Here is a 22,631-nt window from a genome sequence, read left to right as displayed (position 1 = left end):
AACAGTCCTTCCAGGTGAGGCAACACTTCACTTGCGAGTCTGTTGGGGTCATCTATTGCATCCGGTGCTATCGGTGCGGCCTCCTCTACATCGGCCAGACCTAACAGAGATTGGGGGACCACTTCGTCGAGCACCTCTGCTCCATCCGCCACAACAGACAGGATCTCCCAGTTGCCACCTACTTCAACTCTGCTTCACATTCCCATTCGGATATGTCCATACATGGCCTCCTCTACTGCCATGATGAGGCCAAACTCAGGTTGGAGGAGCAACACCTCATATACCGTCTGGGTAGTCTCCAGCCCCTTGCTATGAACATCGAACTCTCCAATTTCTGGTAATTCCCTCCCTCTCCCTTGCCCCATCCCACTTTCACTCTGTCTCCTCTTCTAGCTTCCTATCACCTCTCTCATGATTCTGCCATCTTCTATTACCTATAGTGCTTTCCCCTTAGATTCCTTCTTCACCTCTCCTGCCTATCCCCTCCCTGCTTCCCCTCCCCCACCGCTTGATCTTTCCTCTGATTGGTTTTTCACCTGGCACCTTCCACCCTCCCCCCACCTTCTTTATAGGGCCCCTGCCCCCTCCTTCTTTAGTCCTGACGAAGGGTCTCGGCCCGAAACGTTGACTGCTCCTTTCAACGGATGCTACCCGACCTGCTGAGTTCCTCCAGCTTGTTTGTACGTGTTGATTTTACCACAGCATCTGCAGTGTACTTTGTGTTTACTATGGGATATGTGATACTGGCTTAATTTACTCAGGTCTTCAATAAAAGAACAGAGAGGTTATGCACAACTTTATAAAACATCAATCAGACCTGAGCTGGAGTATTCTGTGCAGCTCGGGTCACAGTACAGGAGGCGGATGATCTGACTTGCTGCAGCTGTCATCTGCTTTCACAGCCACTGAGATCTAACGTTTTTCTTATCAGATTCATTGCTGAAGACTTATTTGCTGACGTGTTTTCAGATTCAGTACAGGTCACGGGGCCTTCCCCAGCATCTTGGGAGAAGTTTCACACATTTAACCCTGTATGACTGTTCTGTACTTAATCTGTTGCCTCGCTTCCATGAGAAAAGGCAAGTTTGGACTTCATCGAGGTTCATACAGCAGTAAAGCATACTGGAAGGCCACCTCATCATTCACACTTCGGCTCAATCTTTCAACGAGGATTTAAATCATTCGAGTAAGGCTACATCCACACTAGAACGGATAATTTTGAAAACGCTGGTTTCGCGTAAAAATGAGAGGCGTCCACACTATGCATTTAAAAAAATATCTCTATCCACATTGAAACGGAGATTTCGTCGAATCTCCTCCTACTGCGCATGCGCAGGACACATCTACCAAAAACAAGCGACATGTTTGGTGTTGAATCTCGCCGTGAAAGACGGTGCGTGTTTGTTCAGTTACAGACTAGAAAAACTTAAACGACGGGCAGCTGTTGGCTCTCGCACAGGAAGATTTAAAAGTAACAAAAAACAAATACTGAAGCGTATGGAGGCAACCGACAGGGAGTTCACAGACCGTATGACCTGGCTGACGACGAACATTGAAAAACTGACTAACTCTGTTCCCTTAATGAAGCACCTTGTTAAATGAGTAAAACATGTCTGCATCAGTATTTTCTTGTATTTCCATACAATGTTACGTTAGGCTGTTACACATCTATTGTCAGAGAAGTACTTGCATAAATAGGTAAACCACCTTCATACGAGCAAGGTCAGAAACCAGGGCAAAGTGAGTACAGTATACTTACTTATTCAGTAAGTTATGGGTCAAAGTATTTGGTGAGTACATTTCTAACTCTTCTGGCTTCAGTCTCATTGCCGTCTGTTCTGAAATTGTTAGGTTGCGTTCAAGAAAACAATGAAATAGCGTGCTGCCGTCTGACAGAATTTTCAGAAGTCTCCGCTTACCCCATTCACACTGATCTGCCCGAGCAGCGTTTTCAAATGTACGCACCCTGGAAAGTGTTTCTGAAAAGCTTCAGTTGCAGGGGACGAAAATGCCGTTTTAGTGTGGACGGAGGGTAAAAGCGAGGAGAAAAAGCTTCGGCTACGGAGTTATCTGGCGTAGTGTGGACGTAGCCTAAAACTCATTTCCTCTCCTTACTTCCCCTCAATTCTTAATTGACTTCCCTTTGAATAAATTCATTTTCAAGCAGTATCAAATGTTCCTATTATTGGCCAGTCACTAATACGCTGACTATATTGTGCTAATATGATGAACTGATAGGTAAGGTTTTGGGCCTATGGGTTCAGATCTGAGGACTCATTTTTGGTTTGGAATGCTGTTTGCTTCAGTTGTTCGTATGATATTTCCTCTCTTTTCTCTTTCATTTGTGCATCAAGTGCTGGTCTTTTATTTTTTAAATTGGGTTCTTTTGGGTTTCTTGCTTTGTGGCTCCCTGCGAGCAAGCAAATCTCAAGCTTGTATAATTTGTACATTCTTTGATAATAAATGTTCTTGAATCTTGTCAGCCATTTAGGAGCTCACCCCAAATCCTATTCCTGCATTACCTAAAAGTTTTCCCACTTAAGTGGACACACAAACCTGTATTATTGTTTAATGCAGGTCGGCTGTACTGAACTTGCAGAGTAAAATACGAAACCCACAAACTAATGGCAGCTAACGTTGAATAAAACAAATCAACTTGAACTGACTTTTAAAACAAACACCTTACAACTTTGGACTGAGGCTACAGCTGCTCCTGGCAACCAGAGGATAAAGAACTGATTTCCCACACTGAGGGTTTAGCTGGGTAAAGTAACACCTTTTAAAGAATGAGAATAGAATTAGTGACTGAAAGCACGGAAACATGATCAGATGAATCTAATCTGTAAAAACAGCCAGTCAGTAATTATTGGGCTTCTTTCAGGCTGAAGATTTAGGAACAAAAATGTGAGAATGACTGAAACCTTTGGAAGGGCCGCAGGATTGCTGAGAGCTCTCATTTATTAATTTCAACACAAGAGGAACAAATATGGACCCGAATTAGCTCGTTGCGTTCATACGATATCATAATAAGCACAACATTGGCTGAAAGAAATGAGGCTTAAAATCTATTCTAGTGTTGCAAGCATTTACCTTCACACAGGTATGAATCCAACCACTCTGATAGCAGGCTGAATCACGCAAAGCGGAAACGGGCTATAACATTGCAAAAAAAAAGGGTAAATCCCAAGACTGGAAATATTTCAGAATTCAGCAGAGGGCCAGGAAGGAAAGGGAAAGTAGAACCCCAAAGTGGCCTAGAGAGGAGCACTTGGTACAATTGAGGAATTAAAAGGGCTAAAACCTAACTGACTTATTAGCAGCTTGACAAGTCCTGCTGTGAGAATTATTTATGAACAAAGAAGTCTTGGTTGCATGAAAAAGCTGCTCTGTCTACCCTTATCAAAATACATACGTGATAACTTGCTAATAAACAGTATGCACTTGTAAGTAAACTGTGTTGGACTATTATTCCCTGGGGCTGAACCTGAAGGCCTCTGGTAGAGAGGCAGATCAACATCTTGGCACAGCAGCGAGCAGGGTCCCAATATGTGGTAGACCCCTCGCCAAAACTGAATAAGTGGACGAACAGACCGTTGGGGTGAATCAGAGACGAATGTGCCCACAAGGTAAGCTTCAACCTTGGTTCCTCTCTGCTCTCTGACGACTCTGTTTGTTTTCTCATTTTAGCGGGGAAAATCCACTGATGGGACCCAAAGGGAATCAAGAGGATGGGTGGTTCAAGTCCCACTGAATAATAAGTCAAGACAGGTGACTCAAGTCCTCAAAATACAATGGGTGTGCACTTAGACAAGCGTTGTTCCAATTGTCTAAACATTTGGGAAGAGACAATTGTCCAGCAAGAGGTACATTTGATTTCAATTTAATACGGCAGGCGGAATAGGGAATATATAAAGGGAAGGCAGGGAAAGAGTAGGGTTTCCTGATTGGCTATGGTGAAAAGAGGCAAAAATATAAGAAGACAGACACAAGTTAAATTGTTGGACCGATAACACTAAGCAAAGAGGTATAAGCGTACATGATAGAAGAGGCAATCCTAGGAGGTAGCAAGAGTTGAGAGTGATTTGTGAAGAATGGGATAAGGGACAGAAACAGACAAAGGAGACGGGGGAAGAAATTGTACCAGAGACAAACCACACTGACCTTGGAAAAACGAATGAAGGGAAAAGGGGAACAGAAAATAAAAATAATTCTGGGGTAACCCGCCTCTATCCAGGCACACCGACTGATACCCCAAACGATACTGATGATGATTGAGAATGGGCGACCTAATCATCCTGCCATACTCTCCACAGCTGCTCGGCACCTGTTTTACCATGGTTAGGTTCCCCACCCCCATATTCTCGCCCTATTGAACCCAGGTTCTCGCCCTGTTGACCCTATTGAACTCAGGTTCTCGACAGTTATTGCATCACCACCAACTGATGTAGTTCCTCCAGAATGGTTGGGAAGCCCAATACCGGCTGGGACGGGACTGGACCCCTGAACAAGGGCGATTGGTTTTACTAGGACCAATACAGTCTCAGCATCAATTGCCCATGAGGATTGTTCCTAACCCCGAAGCCGGAGTGGCGGGACAAGTAGCTACGATGCAAATCCATTAACCCTGGACCCCTTCCGAACTCTGTGGTACACTGAAAGCTGCCCCTGACAGAAAGGTCGACCCCCAAGGGTTCTGTAATTATTTAAGAACTGTCCTGACTATTTATTCCGTTAACTCCCGAGATTTGTTTCCTCTGGCTAAGGCTGCCCTTACTCCAATTGATGAGACATGATTCACCACTCGGCTCGGGCAAGGCAACTACGACCAGTTAATCGCGACTGGGCAAACCGAACCGCGGATGATTGAAGATATTGGACGCCTTGCCCCACGTTCTGGCCCCCTCCCCATAGATGTAACTAAGGTCTAGTGTAAACCCAGGAAAGGTGAGAGCCCTGACAATTTCCTAGAACGCTTTAATGCCGTTTATTCAGCACGATTGGGCGATCCACTGAAGGCAGCAGGGAACCAGTCCCCACAGTACTGTGTTCTCCTCCTCCAACCCGCTCCCCCACCAGAAATGTGGCCGACAGGGTTAAAGTCAACAATATGAACTGGCTAGAATCCACTGAAACTTCAGAAAGCCATTTAAAATTAGTTAGTCGTTCACAAAGACAAAGTATTTCTCGGAAAGCTGTAAATCCTATAACCTTATATCCTTTGGCTATAACCAGAGCACTAATCATGTGTTGGACAACGGGGAAGGTTCAGACATAAAAGGAAGACACTGTCTAGTGGAGCGGTCATCAACGGAGTGGTCTGAGTCAGAGTGGTAGGGCTTTGGCTCATTCGGGTTTCGGCGAGGTAAGTGGGAAAGTGGACTTCGTATTTCCCTTGCATTTTTTGAGGAATAAAGAGCATGTCTGTAGGGTTAGTACTTTGCTCTGGGAGTCCTGTGAATCTTCCAGTCTCCAGATGGCCACAGCTGCTCAAGATGCAGCTCCTGAGAGACTGTTAGGGATCTGGAGCTACAGCTCAATGACCTACAGCTTATTCAGGAGAGTTAACAGGAGATAGAGAGGAGCTACAGGGAGTTAGTCACCCAGAGGCTGCAGGAGTTAGACAAGTGGGTGACTGTCAGGGAAGGGATGGGAGGAGCTCAGATAGTAGAGAGCACCCCTGTGGCCATCCCCATCAGTAATCATTATCTCATTTTGGATGCTGTTGAGGAGGATGACCTGACAGAGGATGACCACGGCGATCGGGTCTCTGGTACTGAGCCTGGTTCCATGGTGCAGAAGGGAGAGAAGATGATGAGGAATGCAGTAGACATAGGGGATTTAATAGTGAGGGGAACAGATAGGAGGTTCGTTCTGTCAGCCTGATAGAAATACCCGCATGGTGTGTTACCTCCCAGGTGCCAGGGTACAGCATGTCTTGGATCGGGTGCACAGTATTCTGAAGGGAGAGGGTGAACAGCCAGAAGTCTTGATAACACGTTGGTACCAATTACAGGTAGAAAAAGGGACGTGGTCCTGAAGAGAGTATTCGTGGAGTTGGGTAGCAAGCTGAAAAGCAGGACCTCCAGGGTAGTAATCTCAGGACTGCTGCCTATGCCATGTGCTAACCAGCGCAAGAATAGTATGATCAGGCATATTAATGCATGGCTGAGAGACTGGTGTAGTGGGCAGGGCTTTGGGTTCCTGTATCATTGGGGCCACTTCTGGGGGAGGTAAGACCTGTACAAAAAGAATGGGTTACACCCGAACCCTAAGGGGTCCAATATCCTAGCAGGCAGGTTTAATAAAGCTGTTATGGAGGGTTTAAATTAATTTGGCAGGGGGATGGGAACCAGAGTGTTAGGGCTGAGGAAGGGGAAAACAGAAATAAATCAAAGATAGCGGGCAACAGAGATGTCAGAAAGGACAGGCAGCAGATGAGGCATAACCACAGCTAGTGGGATGATTTACAGTGCAATAGAAGCGTGGTGCAGTTAACAGAAAGCAACAAATACTGGACTGAAAGTGTTATTATAAATGCATGCAGCATAAGAAATAAAATGGACGATCTTGAAATTCGGCTACAGATTGGCAAGTATGAATGACATTGTGGCCATTTTTGAAACTTGGCTACAGGATGGCTGCCATTGGGAGCTCAATGTCCAAGGATATACAGTGTATCGGAAAGCTAGGTTAGCAGGCAGAGGGGGTGGTGTGGCCCTATGTACAGGCAGTCCCCGGGTTACATACAAGTTCCATTCCTGAGTCCGTCTTTAAGTCGGATTTGTACGTCAGTCGGAACAAGTACATCCAGTATTATTTAGCGTCAGTTTGTCAAACGTTTGTCTTAGTATATAGTATATATTTTACCTTTCTATGCATATAAAACACTTAAGAAACATATGTATTCCAGTAATTAAACCACTGCGTCGCTTAGTAATAATTGTAGCTTTCATCGGGGCAGGGACTTTCACATGCTCCATTATTCTCACTTTATCCATTATCCTTTAAAATTGTTCTGATCGTTGACCGACTGTAGCCTAACGCTTTTCCAATGACTGATGGTGTTTCACCTCTTTCCAAATGCTTTCTTATTTCCACTTTATTTTCAATCACAATCATTTCCCGTCAATGAAGCAGAAACACTGCGGGCGGTGGGTCCCGACCTCTGCTGGCTCCTGAAGTCCGCTGGGTCCTAAGGACCACCACACTGAGACAGGCAAAATGGGACAAGTGGGGGCTGTGCTGGGTTTGTGTATTTGATCCTCCACATATGCGGAGGTGGCAGTGTTTTTTTTACGAGGTCCAGAAGCGAGCTTGACATCAACCCGGCACGGATGGTACAGGAGTCACTGGATCGACATCAACCGCCCGGCACGGGAGTGGACTGTATTGGAGTATAAAAGTATAAATTTTAAACTTGCTATTTGCTATGCATGTACCCAATTTAGTAGGAGAATGAAATCCTAAAAATGTAGGAGACAATGGTATGTTAATGAGAGGTAGCTAAGAGATGTAGATTAGAACATGATTAAGTCAATGGGTAGAAACAATAGTGGCAGGATGTACGTGTGATACGCAACTATAGTTATGCTAATTCAACTGGACCAGGAGATTGCTATAAAAAATGCTATGTCCAAAGGATCGGTGGCAATCAGTGACTAGCTCAATGACTGTCTCAGCTTTGATTTGCAAATTAAAGTTTAATACTTCTTGAAGAATCTTCTCCGTCTCCTGGTCATTTGTGGGGCACGAGAAACCACGACAAAATTGGCGACCGCGGCAGGACTGGAAAGAGACCCGCGGAAAGGAAACGGCAGATTGGGGATGCTTCCCAGTCCTCTAGGGACCCCCACAAGGCTAACAGAATTAAGGGTGCACCCAAACAAAAGGTAAGCGCTTTTTGCGACAATTTGGACTAAGAATTCTGTTGGCTTTGGGGAGGTCTTGGAGTCTCAGAAGTGTGGAACCACTGTCGAAGGGTTTCTCCGGTCCAAAGAATCTGGCAGAATTGGGGGTTAACAGAGGAGGCTCAGAGGATTGATCAAGAACACTGCAGTGAGGGCAAGTACAAATAAGTTAATAAGAAGTTAAGTTAAGAAAAAGTCCACTTGGTGTTGGTAAATCCCTGTGGGTACCGCTTCGTATGAAACGAAGGGCTGAACGGGCAGGGAAAGGAAAATAGAATAGAATTAGAGTAGAAAATCCTCGTGGATACCGCCTTAAGAGATAAAGGTCTGAACAGACGAGGTGCAAAGAGCAAGTTCAATGGGTACCGCTCTGAATAGAGGTCTGCACGGGCAGAACAGAATAGACTAGGCATAGAATTAGAGTAAATAATATTATCCAGTAAACGAACTGTGAATCTCTGAAATACCTTAAAAGAGAGAATAACATGACAGGTAAAGGAACGGCAGTAGAGATTCTGAGCAAAAAATTCCCGATAAATAAATATGAGATCACAAAAACTTCAGAAAAATGGGAAAAAAAGAACCAAAAACCTGGTCACAAAGTGGCCAAGAGAAGGAACGTTTGATGTAAGTTTGTGCAAAGAAATGGAAGGACCATTTAAACATCTAGTGATCGATTACGTAGACATGATAAAGACAGTGAGAGGGAAAAGATACATGCTGGTAGTAATTGATCGATTTAGCAGATGGGTGGAGGCGGTACCTTCAAGAGATCAAGGGGCAAAGACAGTGGTAAAATTTCTGACAAATGAAGTGATCCAAAGGTTTAGAATACCTACAGAAGTTAGCTCAGACAATGGTTCAGCTTTTATCCAGAAAGTGGTCAAACTGGTACTACAGGAGCTGAGGATAAAGCAAAGATTTGGATGTGTATACCACCCTCAGTCGCAGGGCATGGTAGAGAGAATTAATGGAACCCTGAAAGCCAAACTAAACAAAATTTGTGCAGACACTAAACTTAATTGGGTCGATGCTTTATCGTTAGCATTGATGAGTTACCGCATGCAAACTAATCGAGTGACATGCCTGACACCGCATGAGATGCTCACTGGGAAGCTATCATACCTGTGATAGGGGTAAGCAAAAATGTTGAATGGATAAACTATATATACTACAATCAACAGAGATTCATCAACTACACCGATGATGCACTGGAGGCCTTAGGGCAACAGCTGGATGCAACTAGCAGGGTGGCGTGGCAAAACAGACAGGTACTGGATTGGCTTTTGGCAGAAAAAGGGGGTGTGTGTGTGATGTTTGGAGAACAATGCTGCACTTTCATACCGCACAATACTAGCCCAGAAGGGTCTTTCACCAGAGCAATGAATAAATTAAAGAATCTGCGGACGGAGGTCAAACAGAATGCAGGGTTCGGACATCAGTTCTTTGATTGGTTAGAAAGTAGGCTCGGAGGATGGGGAGCATGGCTGACTAAAATAGCAATAACTGTCAGTATTACATTGTTGAGCTGTGCACTTGTGCTGTGCTGTTTTCTTCCTTGTCTCAAATCTCTTGTAGTGCGTGCTGCAACCAAACAATTTCCAATGCTCGTGGCAATTACTGAAGCAAGCTTAGTGGAAAAAGAAACACCGAAAATGTATCGTTACAGCCTACAACACCTGCAGGATGAACAAGAGCAGAACGACAGTGTGGGAGTAGATTGTAAGGGCTTCTGAGTTTTTTCCCTGTCTCAGGTACAGAGGGACAGGTTTTTGGCTCAGCGGCCCAGGGTAACAGGGAGAGAATACTTTGAGGTCTTGGCGCAGAAAATTATAGTTTAACCTGAGATTTGGGAATAAGTGCTTGAGTTTATTGGGGCTTTTGTGCGCAGACTCTCAGTCTTTTCTCTGTGTGAGACCCTCTGGGTCTCAAAGGGGGGATATATTGGAGTATAAAAGTATAAATTTTAAACTTGCTATTTGCTATGCATGTACCCAATTTAGTAGGAGAATGAAATCCTAAAAATGTAGGAGACAATGGTGTGTTAATGAGAGGTAGCTAAGAGATGTAGATTAGAACATGATTAAGTCAATGGGTAGAAACAATAGTGGCAGGATGTATGTGTGATATGCAACTATAGTTATGCTAATGCACTGGACCAGGAGATTGCTATAAAAAATGCTATGTCCAAAGGATCGGTGGGCAATCAGTGACTAGCTCAATGACTGTCTCAGCTTTGATTTGCAAATTAAAGTTTAATACTTCTTGAAGAATCTTCTCCGTCTCCTGGTCATTTGTGGGGCACGAGAAACCACAACTGTCACTGGATCGAACCTCCGTTCTCGAGCCCGGCACTGATCTCACTGCGCCACCAGCTGACCGGAACAGCGGGGGGGGGGGGGGAGTTGGGTCAGGGTGAATCTTAATAAAGAACAATTCAAGCCAAATACAAAGTTAAACACTCAACACAGTGTCAACGGCAATGACTTAAAATGGCGTATGGCGTCGTTGCGATCCGACTTAAAATGGCGGATGGTGTTCTCCTTCCTCGGTTCATAAGTACGAGTTGTCCGTAAGTCGGACATTTGTAAGTCAGGGACTACCTGTATAAGAAGTAATATTAAATGAATAGAAAGGGACGACATAGGATCAGAAGGTATAATCCAAACAGCCTCTGGGATCTGGATTACAAATTACAGCAGGAGATAGAAAAGGTGTGTCAGAAAGGCAATGTCATGATGATCTTTGGGGATTTTAACACGAAAGTGGATTGGGAAAACCAGGCCAGTAATGGACACCAAGAGAGAGAATTTGTAGAATGTCTAAGGGATGGCTTTTTAGAACAGCTTGCTATTGAACCCTCTAGGGGGATCGTCTGTGCTAGATTGGATTTTGTGTAATGATCTGGAGGTGGTAAGAGAGCTTAAAGTTAAGGAACGCTTAGGGAACAGTGATCACAATATGATAGTGTTGACTTTGAAATCTGAGGAGAAACTGAATTCCAATGTGTTGGTATTTCAGTGGAATAAAGAGAATTACAATGGCATGAAAGGGGAACTGGCCAAAGATGACTGGAAAGAGACACTAGCAGGAAGGACAGCAGAGCAGTAATGGCTGGAGTTTCGTGAAAAATGAGGGAAGTGCAAGACAGATATATTCCAAGTAAGAAGAAATTTTCAAATGGAAGGACACTACCATGGCTGACAAGTGAAGTCAGAGCCAAAGTAAAAGCAAAAGAGAGGGCATACAAGGAAGCCAAAGCTAGTGGGAAGATAGAGGATTGGGAAGCTTTCAAAAACTTGCGGAAGGAAACTAAGAAGATCATTCTTAGTTAAGAAGATCGACTGTACTTCCTTAGAAGGTTGGCGTCATTCAATGTCTGTAGTGAGATGCTGAAGATGTTCTATAGGTCAGTTGTGGAGAGCGCCCTCTTCTTTGTGGTGGCGTGTTGGGGAGGCAGCATTAAGAAGAGGGACGCCTCACGTCTTAATAAGCTGGTAAGGAAGGCGGGCTCTGTCGTGGGCAAAGTACTGGAGAGTATAACATCGGTAGCTGAGTGAAGGGCGCTGAGTAGGCTACGGTCAATTATGGAAAACCCTGAACATCCTCTACATAGCACCATCCAGAGACAGAGAAGCAGTTTCAGCGACAGGTTGCTATCGATGCAATGCTCCTCAGACAGGATGAAGAGGTCAATACTCCCCAATGCCATTAGGCTTTACAATTCAAACCGCCAGGAGTAAGATATGTTAAAGTGCCGGGGTTGATTGTATTTAATGTATTTAAGTAAACTACTTAAGAACCTTTTAAAAGCTATTATTAATGCTTTTTGAGAGAGTGATTTAGATGCATATCATATTTTTACTGAGTTAAGTATTGTATGTAATTAGTTTTGCTACAACAAGTGTATGGGACATTGGAAAAAATGTTGAATTTCCCCATGGGGATGAATAAAGTATCTATCTATCTATCTATCATCTATCTATTAGGAAGGAAGAGATGAATTATGAAAGGAAGCTTGCGACTAATATCAAAGAAGATACTAAAAACTTTTTTAAATATATAAAGGGTAAATGAGTTCAGGGTAGATATAGGACCAATAGAAAATGATGCTGGAGATATTGCAATGAGAGACACAGAGATAGTAGAGGAACTGAATGCATATTTTGCTTCAGTCTTCACAGTGGAAGACATCTGCAGTATACCAGACATTGAAGAGTGTCAGGGAAGTGAAGTATATGCAGTGAAAATTACAACTGAGAAGGTGATCAGGAAGCTTAATGGTCTGAGGGTGGATAAATCTCTGGGACCTGAATGAACGCACCCTCGGGTCCTGAAGGAAGTAGCTGGAGAGATTGCGGAGGCATTAACAATGATCTTTCAAGAATCAATAGATTCTGGCATTGTATGGGATGACTGGAAAATTGCAAATGCTACTCTATTTATGAAACGTGGGAGGCAGCAGAAAGAAAACTATAGACCTGTTAGCCTGACATCAGTGGTTGGGAAATTGTTGGAATGGATTGCTAGGGATGAGATTATGGAGTACCTGGAGGCACATAACAAGATAGGCCAAAGACAGCACGGATTCCTGAAAGGAAAATCCTGCCTGACTAACCTACTGCAGTTTTTTGAGGAAATTACAAGCAGGATATACAAAGGAGATGCAATAGATATGGTGTACTTGGATTTTCAGAAGGCCTTTGACAAGGTGCCGCACATGAGGATGCTTAGCAAGAAAAGAGCCCATGGAATTACAGGGAAGTTACCAGCACAGGTGGAGCATCAACTGATTGGCAGAAAACAGAGAGCGGGAATAAAGGGGTTCCTGGCTACCGGTTACCAGTGGAATTCCACAGGGATTGCTGTTGGGACCGTTGCTTTGTACGAAGTATGTCAATGAGTTGGTCTACGGTATTAATGGATTTGTGGCTAAATTTGCCGATGATACAAAGTTAGGTGGAGGAGCAGTTAGTGTAGAGGAAACAGAGAGCCGACAGATAGACTTAGATAGTTTAGGGGAATGGACAAAGAAGTGGCAAATGAAATACGACATTGGAAAGTGTATGGTCATGCATGTTGGTGGATGAATTAAACAGGCATCTATTATTTAGATAGGAAGAGAATTCAAAATGCAGAGATGCAAATGGACTTGAGAGTCCTTGTGCAGGATACCCTAAAGATTATCCTCTTGGTTGAGTCAGTGGTGAAGAAAGTGAATGCAATGTTGGCATTCATTTCCAGAGGTATAGACTATAAGAGCAGGGATGTAATGTTGAGGCTCTATAAGGCACTCATGAAACCAGACTTGGATTATTGTATGCAGATTTGAGCTCCTTATTTTAGAAAGGATATACTGACATTGGAGAGGGTTTGAGAGAAGATTGACTAGAATGATTCCAGGAATAAAAGGGTTACCGTATGAGGAACAACTAGCAGCTCTTGGGCTGTATTCCCTGGAGTTCAGGAGAATGAAAAGGAGTTCAGGGATCTCACAGAAACATTCTGAATGTTAAAAGACCTGAACAGATTAGAGTGCACGACTTCAGGATTGAAGGACGTCCTTTTAGAACTGAGACGCCGAGAAATTACTTTAGTCAGAGGATGGTAAATCTGTGGAATTTATTGCCACGAGTGGCTGTGGAGGCCAAGTCATTGGGTACATTTAAGGCAGAGATAGATAGGTTCTTTATTAGCCAGGGCATAAAAGGATATGGGGAGAAGTCAGGGGAGTGGGGATGATTGGAAGAATTGGATCAGTCCGTGACTGAATGGCGGAGCAGACTCGATGGGCTGAATGGCCTACTCTGCTCCTATATCTTATGATCTTATTACTACCTCACCAGCATCATTTTCCAGTGATCCAATATTAACTCTCAATTCCCTTTTACTCTTTATATAATTGAAAAAACTTACAGTGTCCTACTTTATATTACTGGATAGTTTGCCCTCATACCTCAACTTTTCCCTTCGTATAGATTTTTTAGTTGTATTTTGTTGGATTTAAAATCTTTCCAATCATTCAACTTTCCACTCACTTTTGCTAGCTTATATGCCTTGTCCTTGGTATTACCCATGGTTAATAGAAACAAAGAAATCTACAGCACATTACAGGCCCTTCAGCCCACAATGTTGTGCCAACCATGTAACCTACTCTGGAAACTGCTTCGAATTTCCCTACCACATAGCCCTCTATCTTTCTAAGCTCCATGTACCTACCTAAGAGTTTCTTAAAAGACCCTATTGTATCCACCTCTACCACCTTTGCTGGCAGTGAATTCCACGCACCCACCACTCTCTGTGAGAAAAACTTACCTCTGACATCCCCATTGTACCTACTTCCAAGCACCTTAAAACTATGCCCCATCGTGTTAGCCATTTCAGCCCTGGGAAGTAGCCTCTACCTATCTCCACAATCAACAGAGCTCATCTTCTTATACTTCTCTATCAGGTCATATTTCATCCTCTGTTACTCCAAGGAGAAAAGGACAAGTTCACTCAACCTATTCTCATAAGGCATCCTTTCAAAGTATATCCTTTGATGTTAAGCTCCCAACTATGCCTTCATTCAGCCACGACTCAGTGATGCCCACAATGACATACGTCAATCTTTAATGGGCAACAAGTTCAGTCCGGCATTCTTCGTGCTTTTGAATTTTGCCTCTGTGGTACAATTTAACTCTTTGCCCTGTCTGCATTTGTACCCAATCACTGGCTTGTCCTTCCTTACATTTATGTTACATCCATCATCTACTGGTAAACTTACTGGCTCATCCTCAGCTCTATCATGCTTGTACCCATCCCCCTGTCACATTAATTTAAACCACTCCCAACAGCTCTAGTGTAACATCTACAGTTATATTCAAATCCTCTTGCAACACAGGCCAATATTCCTTTTATCTTCCTAATGTTTGCTCTAACCATATGTTAATAAGCTTTATATACACAAAACACCTGGCACCTTTGAACAGCAGAAGTATTCAGTTTCACAATTTAAATAATGCATGTGTATTCATGGTCTCCTGCTGCTGTAGCCCATCCACCTCAAGTTTTGATGTATTGTGTATTCAGAAATGGTCTTCTGCACACTACAGTTGTGGGTATTTGAGTTACTGTTGCCTCCGTCAGCTTGAACCTGTCTGTCCATTCTCCTCTAACCTCTCTCATTAACAAGGTAATTTTGCCCACAGAACTGCCACTCACTGGATGTATTCTTTGTTTTTCATACCATTCTCTGTCATCTCTGCACGGAAAATCCCAAGAGATCAGTTTCTGAGATACTCAAGCCACCCTGTTTGGCACCAACGATCAGTCCATGGTCAAAGTCACTTGAATCACATTTCTTCCCCATTCTGATGTTTGGTCTGAATAACAACTAACCATCTTGATCATGTCTGCGTGCTTTCATGCATTGAGTTGCTGCCCCATGATTGGCTGATTAGATATTTGCATTAACAAGCAGGTGTACCTCAAAGTGACCACTGAGTGTACTTGACATTTCTACATTTCAACCCCCCCCCCCCAACATTGAATTCCATTTGAAAAATTCCTCCCATTCTATTTTGCTCAGAATACTCTCAATCCTCCTCATAACCAGCTTTTTCTCTACAGTAAATCTGAATATACTAAAGAATTGGTTGTACACTTCAGGAAGGGAAGTCTGGAAAACACACACCATTCCTCATTGTGGGGCCAGCGGTGGAAAGGCTTAGCAGCATCAAGTTCCTGGGCAACAACATCTCCAAAGGTATACCCTGGAACCAACATGCCCTCTTCTCATTACTACCAAGAGGAACAGGATCCTGAAGCCTCACACTCAATGAATCAGGAACAACTCCTCCTCTATGAGACTTCTGAACAGTCCATGAACACTACCTTGTTCTTTTTGCACTGCTTATATTTGAAATTGAGAGTAATTTTATATCTTTTACACTGTTCTGCTGCAGCCTACAAGACTGATAATAAATCTGAATTCATGTCTGAATATATTATACATCCTCCCATGGTGAAGATGAGGCTGTAGTGGTCAGGAAATTGAAAAGTTTTTTAAATGACGGAGAGTGTACCAGACATCCCAGAGGTCAACTGGAAGGGACTGAACACGGGGAAAACAAGATGGAGTCTAGGGATGAGGAGATTCGTTCAGTGGGTCAGGAGCAGGCAGGAACAATAGGGCTACTAGGCTAGACTTGGGTGGGAGGGAGAAAGTTGCAGTGCGGAGTCGGACACTATCAGGTTGGATGTTGTGAAGGGGACTGATCATGGAGGCAGAGATGATGAAAGAACAGTTCAAACTTATGGTAGGCCTGCCTGGACCTGGTGAGGTGAAGTCTCAGCTGAGGACAGACAACTGCATTCGAGAGAAGGGTAATCAGGATGGTAAAGACACAGCAGGGGTTGGACCTGGGGTCAGACATAAAATCAGAGAGTCCAGAGGGATGGAAGACTTCAGTGGGTAGGGGTGGTGTGAAGAAGAGGGCTTGGATGAAAGAGGGGATATGAGGGTGGGATATGAGATCAGGTGTGGGTGAGGGATGTGGTGTGATCAATGGTAGTGACAAGTGACAGCACCTGCAAGAAAGGGTCTTTGGATGAAATTTGAATGTGTGATGGTTACTGAATAAATTTACTACTTGTTTTCTCCTTAGGACCTCTGTGGTGCAGCTGTCACCAAGATTTACAGATGACTCAAAAAGCACAAAGTGTTTCTTCCCCCACAACTGTTAAGAATGATTAATATCAAAATTATCATGAGAATCATATCAACCTTTCAGAATGTTGACTTATCAAAATTTCCCCACAGTCAAGATGTTTTCTACATGGTCTTTAGCATGTAGAAAAACTCCACAAGTTTGGTTAGGCACAAAGCCATGCTGACTGTCCCTAATCAGTCCCTGTCTATCTAAATACTCATACATCCAGTCCTTTAGAATATTTTCCAGTAACATTCCCACTACTGATGTCAGGCTTACAGGCCGCTAAATCCCTGGTTCATTTTTAGAGCCTTTCTTAAGCAGTGGAACGACATTAATGATCATCCAACCCTTTGGTACCTCAACTGTCACTGAGGATGATTTAAATATCTCTGCTAGGGACACGGCAATTTCTGCACTTGCCTCCCGCAGGGTCCAAAGTAGCACCTTGTCAGGCCCTGGGGATTTATCCACCCCAATTTCCATCAAGACAGCAAACACATTGTCCTCTGTAATCTGTACAGGGTCCGTGACCTTGCGGCTGCTTTGTCTCACTTCTATAGAATTGCTGTCCGTCTCCCGAGTAAATACAGATGCAAGAACCCATTGTCTTGCAAGGGCAAACTCATGCCCTCTTTTAGCCCTCCTGATTTATTTCTTAAGTATTCTCTTGCATTTCTTATACTCCCTCATTTGTTCTTCCCTGCCTATACTGGCTATGCACCTTCTTCATTTTCTTAACCAAGGCTTCAATATCTCTTGAAAACCAAGGGTCCATACACCTTTTACCTTTATCTTTTATTCTGACAGGTGCATAAAAGCTTTGTGCTGTCATGATTTCACTTTTGAAGGCCTCCCACTTACTAAGTACACCTTTGCCAGAAAACAGCTTGTCGCAGTCCACATCTTCCAGATCCTTTCCGATACCATCAAAATTGGCCTTTCTCCAATTTAGAATCTCAACCCAAGGATCAGACTTGTCTTTTTCCATATTTTCTTTGTAACTAATGGCATTGTGACCACTAGATGCAAAGTGTTCATCGACACAAACTTCTGTCACCTCTCTGTCTCATTCCCCAATAGCAGATCAAGTATTGCACACTCTCTCTTTGGGACTTCCATGTATTGATGAAGGAAACTTTCCTGAACACATTTGTTATCGCATCTCGTTCTTTTACAGAATGGGAGTCCCAGTCAATATGTGGAAAAATCACCTACTATAACAACGTTATGATTCTTGCAATAGTCTGATGTCTCTCTACAGACTTGGTCCTCTAGATCCTATGGACTGTTGGATGAGAAATAATACAGCCCCATTAATGTAGTCATATCTTCCTTGTTTTCAGTATGAACCATGAAGCCAAATATAGTCGAGTTCTCCAGTGTGTCCTGACGGAACACAGTCATGATGCTTTCCCCAACTAATAGCACCACCTCTCTCCCATTTAATCCCTCCCGCTGTGTCGTGTCTAGAACAGCAGATCCCCAGAATATTGAGCTAACAGACCTGCCCCTTCTGGAACCAAGTCTCACTAATGGTTACAATGTCATAATTCCACACACTGATCCACGCTCTAAGCTCATCCGCCTTTCCTACAATACTCTTTGCCTTGAAATGTACACAGCTCAGAGCATTAATCCTACCATGATCATTACTTGGATTCCTGACTTTTGTATGTAGGTTAAGGATATCTTTCTCCACACCACTCCACTATCTGTCCTGGCGCTCTGTTTCCCCATCTCCCTGTAACTCTAGTTTAAACCCCACCCTCACCCTGTGCAACACTAGCAAACCTTCAACACCACCCCCCCCCCCCCCCACAGCTAGGGTGAAAAACGTCTCTTCTGTACAGATCCTACCTTTCCTAGAAGAGAGCTAATGATTCAAATATTTTATGTCCCCTCTCCTACACCAGCTCCTTACACGTGTTAAACTGTATGATCTTCCTTTTTCTAGCCTCACTTGCACTTGGCACGGGTAGCAATCCGGAGTTCACAACCCTGAATGTCACAATACCGCTGTGCGACATCTGAAACAAATTTTAAAGATGGCTGAGAAATCATATGCCAAGGGCCATCACCAACAAAGCCACGAGTGTGCCGGACTATCCTATCCAACTTTAACAATATTGCAGTTTCTTTCCCTGTGTCACAATCCCTGGCTCCGTTGAACACAAATATTTTGTTCATAAGAACAATTTGCACATTCAGTTCTACACGTGTACCTTTAAGGTCATTACCGCCATCTTTTGCACTGGAATGTGGGTCAGAATATCTAAATCCTTCTATTTATATTACTATCAAATACGATAAAACACCTGTATACTTAAGGAACTGCACTATACACTTAAAGCGATAATCCTGTGGTCCTTTCTGCAAAATGTTGTTAAATTGTATTTTTCGTGATAACTTAAAATTAATCATCCTGTCTCTTGATTAGATCTTGAACACCTCACCAGCACGTGCCGAACCGTTCCGAGCCGATTGCAACACTCACACCTCCCATTATTGTGTTTCTTCATTAAAACCAATGTAATATTTAACCCAGTGAGCCCAAACTTCAATCTCGCTAAAATCACCACCTCCCTCTTGCTCTTTCCTGCATTCCTCAACCAACACACTTCTTTCTGGATACTGTATTATAAAAATGTCTTCCTGTTCTTTCTTCATCCCATTGTTTCCTCCACATTTTTAAATTTCACTTTTAATAATGGCCCTCATTTCTATTTTAATGTAATGTATACCAATATCCACTTCTGCTCGTCTAATTGCCTCCTTTGCTAATTTATCCGCTTACTCATTCTCTCTGATGACAACGTGCTGGAATTCACCTAAACATACAGAGTCTCCTCAGTTTAAGTTGAAATAATTTTTGTACAATCTCAACTTTCAGACTCCTGAGTTGTGCTTGAATCGGACAATATTCCAACTTTCCTTTGTCTCACTTCCCCTCGCCACTGTAAAGCTAATAAATGGTGCAGCTGTCGGGGTGAGATCGGAGCCCGCAGCGCGATTTACAAGAGAGCCACGTTCTTACCTGCGACTCCGAACGATGGTATAAGTAACAGAAGAACAGAGAGAAACATGCCCAGTGTTGCGAAATCCTGACAACGAGGTCGCTAAACATGGAAATGTGGCGACACACTTTCTGCGTAGGCGTTTCGGCTCACAAATAGCCCGCGCTCGGGGAGGGACTTGTATGTGGTGAACAACATATACCAGTGTGGTTTGCTCCCAACAGACCCCTGCTGACTGCTCCTGTGGCTCCTCCCACAAAACCCTGTATAAAGGCGAATGTCATTCTCCAGGATGTTGTGTTGTTCATTCTTCCAGTCAATAAAAGCCGATATCTAATTTCTTACGTCTCAGAGTGAGTTATTGATGGTGCATCATTGTAATACCCCCAAAGTCAGAGAGGGAGGAAAGGGCGTAAAAGCTAGCGCAGCCAGATTTGAGAAAACCAGTCTCGAGTGCAACCCACAGATTGCGTGTCGTCATTTCTAGCTCTGTGTGTAGCACATCGCTACAGTGGTGACCCCGACAGTCCAAACGAGATTTGGACCAAAGATGACCGACTCTTCATCTGTTCACGCTGTTTCGCTACAACTGCCGACTTTCTGGACGCTGCGACCACGCGTGTGGTTTAGCCAAGCAGAAGCCCAGTTCCAGATTCGGCAGATATCTTCTGATTCCATGCGTTACCATTACGCGGTGAGCTCCCTTGACCGGGAGACAGCCACCTGGGTTGAGGATTTCATACAGTTACCCCTGGAAGAAGGCAAATATGTAGCATTCAAAGCGCTGCTCATAGGGACCTTTGGCCTCTCACGGCGTGAGCGAGGTGCCCGCTTGCTGCACCTGGATGGTTTGGGAGACAGGCCGCCTTCAGTATTAATGAACAAGATGCTGGTCCTGGCTGAAGGACACAAGCCCTGCCTCATGTTTGAGCAGGTGTTCCTAGAGCAACTGCCCGAGGACATACATCTGCTGCTGGCCGACGCAGATTTCAGTTTACCACAGAAGGTGGCAGCCTGGGCAGACGTGCCGTGGAAAGCCAAGAGGGAGAGCGTCAGACAGACTACCAAGCCACGCTCCAAACAGCAGTCCAGACCAGGCCCGGCAACGGAGCGCACACAACCCACAGACAGGAGTGAGGAGGCCAATGAACAGTGGTGTTTCTACCACCAGCGGTGGGGCACAAAAGCCCGCCGTTGTCACCCGCCCTGCAAGGGCCAGGGCCAGCCACCGCTAATGGCTATGGCGGCTGGCCGCCAGGACAGCCTCTTGTACGTCAGGACGCCGCCTCTTGGTCGACTCTGGAGTGGAAATCAGTGGCTTACCCCCGAAGGGGTATGACACTCTCAACAAGAAGCCAGGACCCACCCTGAAGGCCGCAAACGGCAGCACGATATGGACCTATGGCACCCGCACAGTGCAGCTGCAGTTCGGCGCCAGCCGGTTCACGTGGGACTTCACACTGGCTGCCGTGGCCTAACTATTCCTCGGGGCAGACTTCTTGCGAGCTCACAGCCTGCTGGCTAACTTGCAAGGGAAAAGACTGGTCCATGCCAAGACTTTCCAGACGTTCTCCCTGGGTGAAGCCAGGTTGCCGGCCCCACACATGGACTCAATCGCGCTGTCTGACAATGAATTCACCGGAATCCTGGCGGACTTTCCATCGATTCTGGTACCGCAGTTCACGGCAGCCATGCGCAGACATGGAGTACGGCACCGCATCCCGACCCAAGGACCACCCCTCCACGCCCACGCATGAATGGTCCCCCGGACAAGCTCCGACTAGCGAAGGAGGAGTTCAAGAGGATGGAGGAATTGGGGATCATATGGTGGTCTGACAGCCCATGGGGCTCCCCCCTGCACATCCCGATGTCCGATCCTTGGTCGGCCCGCTAGCAGTGACATCTGTCCTACATCTCCGAGTACACGACGGACATCCAGCATGTCTCGGAAAAAGACAACATCGTGGCGCACTCTCCAGACCAGCTATCCAGGTCCTGTCCCTGGGGGTAGACTATGCAGCAGTGGCGGAGGCGCAGCAGGCAGACGACAAGATGACCAGCTACAGGACCGCAGAATCGGGTTTGCAGCTGCAAGACTTCCTCATAGGCCCTGGCAAGAAGACCCTCCTGTGTGATGTGGCTACCGGCCAACCTTGCCCCATCATCCCAGCAGCCTGGCGGCAGTGAGTTTTCAACTCCATACACAGCTTGGCGCACCCATCTATCAGGCCAACCATCTGGCTGGTCTCCAGCAAGTTTGTGTGGCACGGACTTTGCAAACAGGTCTGTGAATGGGCCAGAACGTGCACGCGGTGCCAAACAGCCAAGGAGCAGCAGCACACCAAAGCCCCGCCGCAGCAGTTCGAACCCACCCGCCGGAGGTTCAACCACATTCATGTGGATATTGTTGGGCCCCTGCCAGTGTCACAAGGAGTGCGGTACCTCCTAACTATGGTAGACTGGTTCACAAGATGGCCAAAGGCGGCCCTGCTTACTGACACCACCGCCAATTCCTGCGCCCAAGTGCTGATTGCAACCTGGGTAGCACACTTCGGCGTACCAACCCACATTACCTCCAACAGAGGCGCCCAGTTCAGCTCCACCCAGTACAGCTACACCACACAACTGCCTACCACCCACAGTGGAACGGATTAGTGGAACGCTTCCACCGTCACTTGAAGTCGGCTCTCATGGCCCACCTGAGAGGGCCTAACTGGGTGGATGAGCTACCCTGGGTCCTGCTCGGAATCCGCACGGCGCCCAAAGAGGATCTGCACACCTCCTCGGCTGAGCTGGTGTACGGTGCACCCCTGGTCATCCCAGGAGAGTTCATACCAGCCCCAAGTGGGCAAGAGGAAGAACCCGCAGCAGTCCTGGACAGACTACGTGAAAGGCTCGGTAACCTAGCCCCCGTACCCACTTCACAGCATGGGCAGATCCCGACCTGTGTACCCAAAGTTACCTGCAGAACTGTAAGCTTGTATTTGTACGAAGGGGCGCACACCGGGCACTGC

The 22,631-nt window shown here is 45.1% G+C and overlaps 1 protein-coding gene across 1 annotated transcript in view; it reads right to left on the bottom strand.

Annotated features, from left to right (window-relative positions):
• Positions 1–19,772, bottom strand: part of LOC140717041 (uncharacterized) — a 46,479-nt gene extending 26,707 nt beyond the window's left edge. The window contains exon 1 of the mRNA XM_073030229.1: positions 19,638–19,772. Within this exon, the coding sequence (XP_072886330.1) occupies positions 19,638–19,686 (49 nt within the window). The 5' untranslated portion in view covers positions 19,687–19,772. The remainder of the gene's footprint in view (positions 1–19,637) is intronic.
• Positions 19,773–22,631: the final 2,859 nt, after the last annotated feature.

Source organism: Hemitrygon akajei, chromosome 2, assembly GCF_048418815.1.
Source record: "Hemitrygon akajei chromosome 2, sHemAka1.3, whole genome shotgun sequence".
Lineage (NCBI taxonomy): Eukaryota > Metazoa > Chordata > Chondrichthyes > Myliobatiformes > Dasyatidae > Hemitrygon > Hemitrygon akajei.
This window is presented reverse-complemented; position numbering and strand designations above follow the sequence as displayed.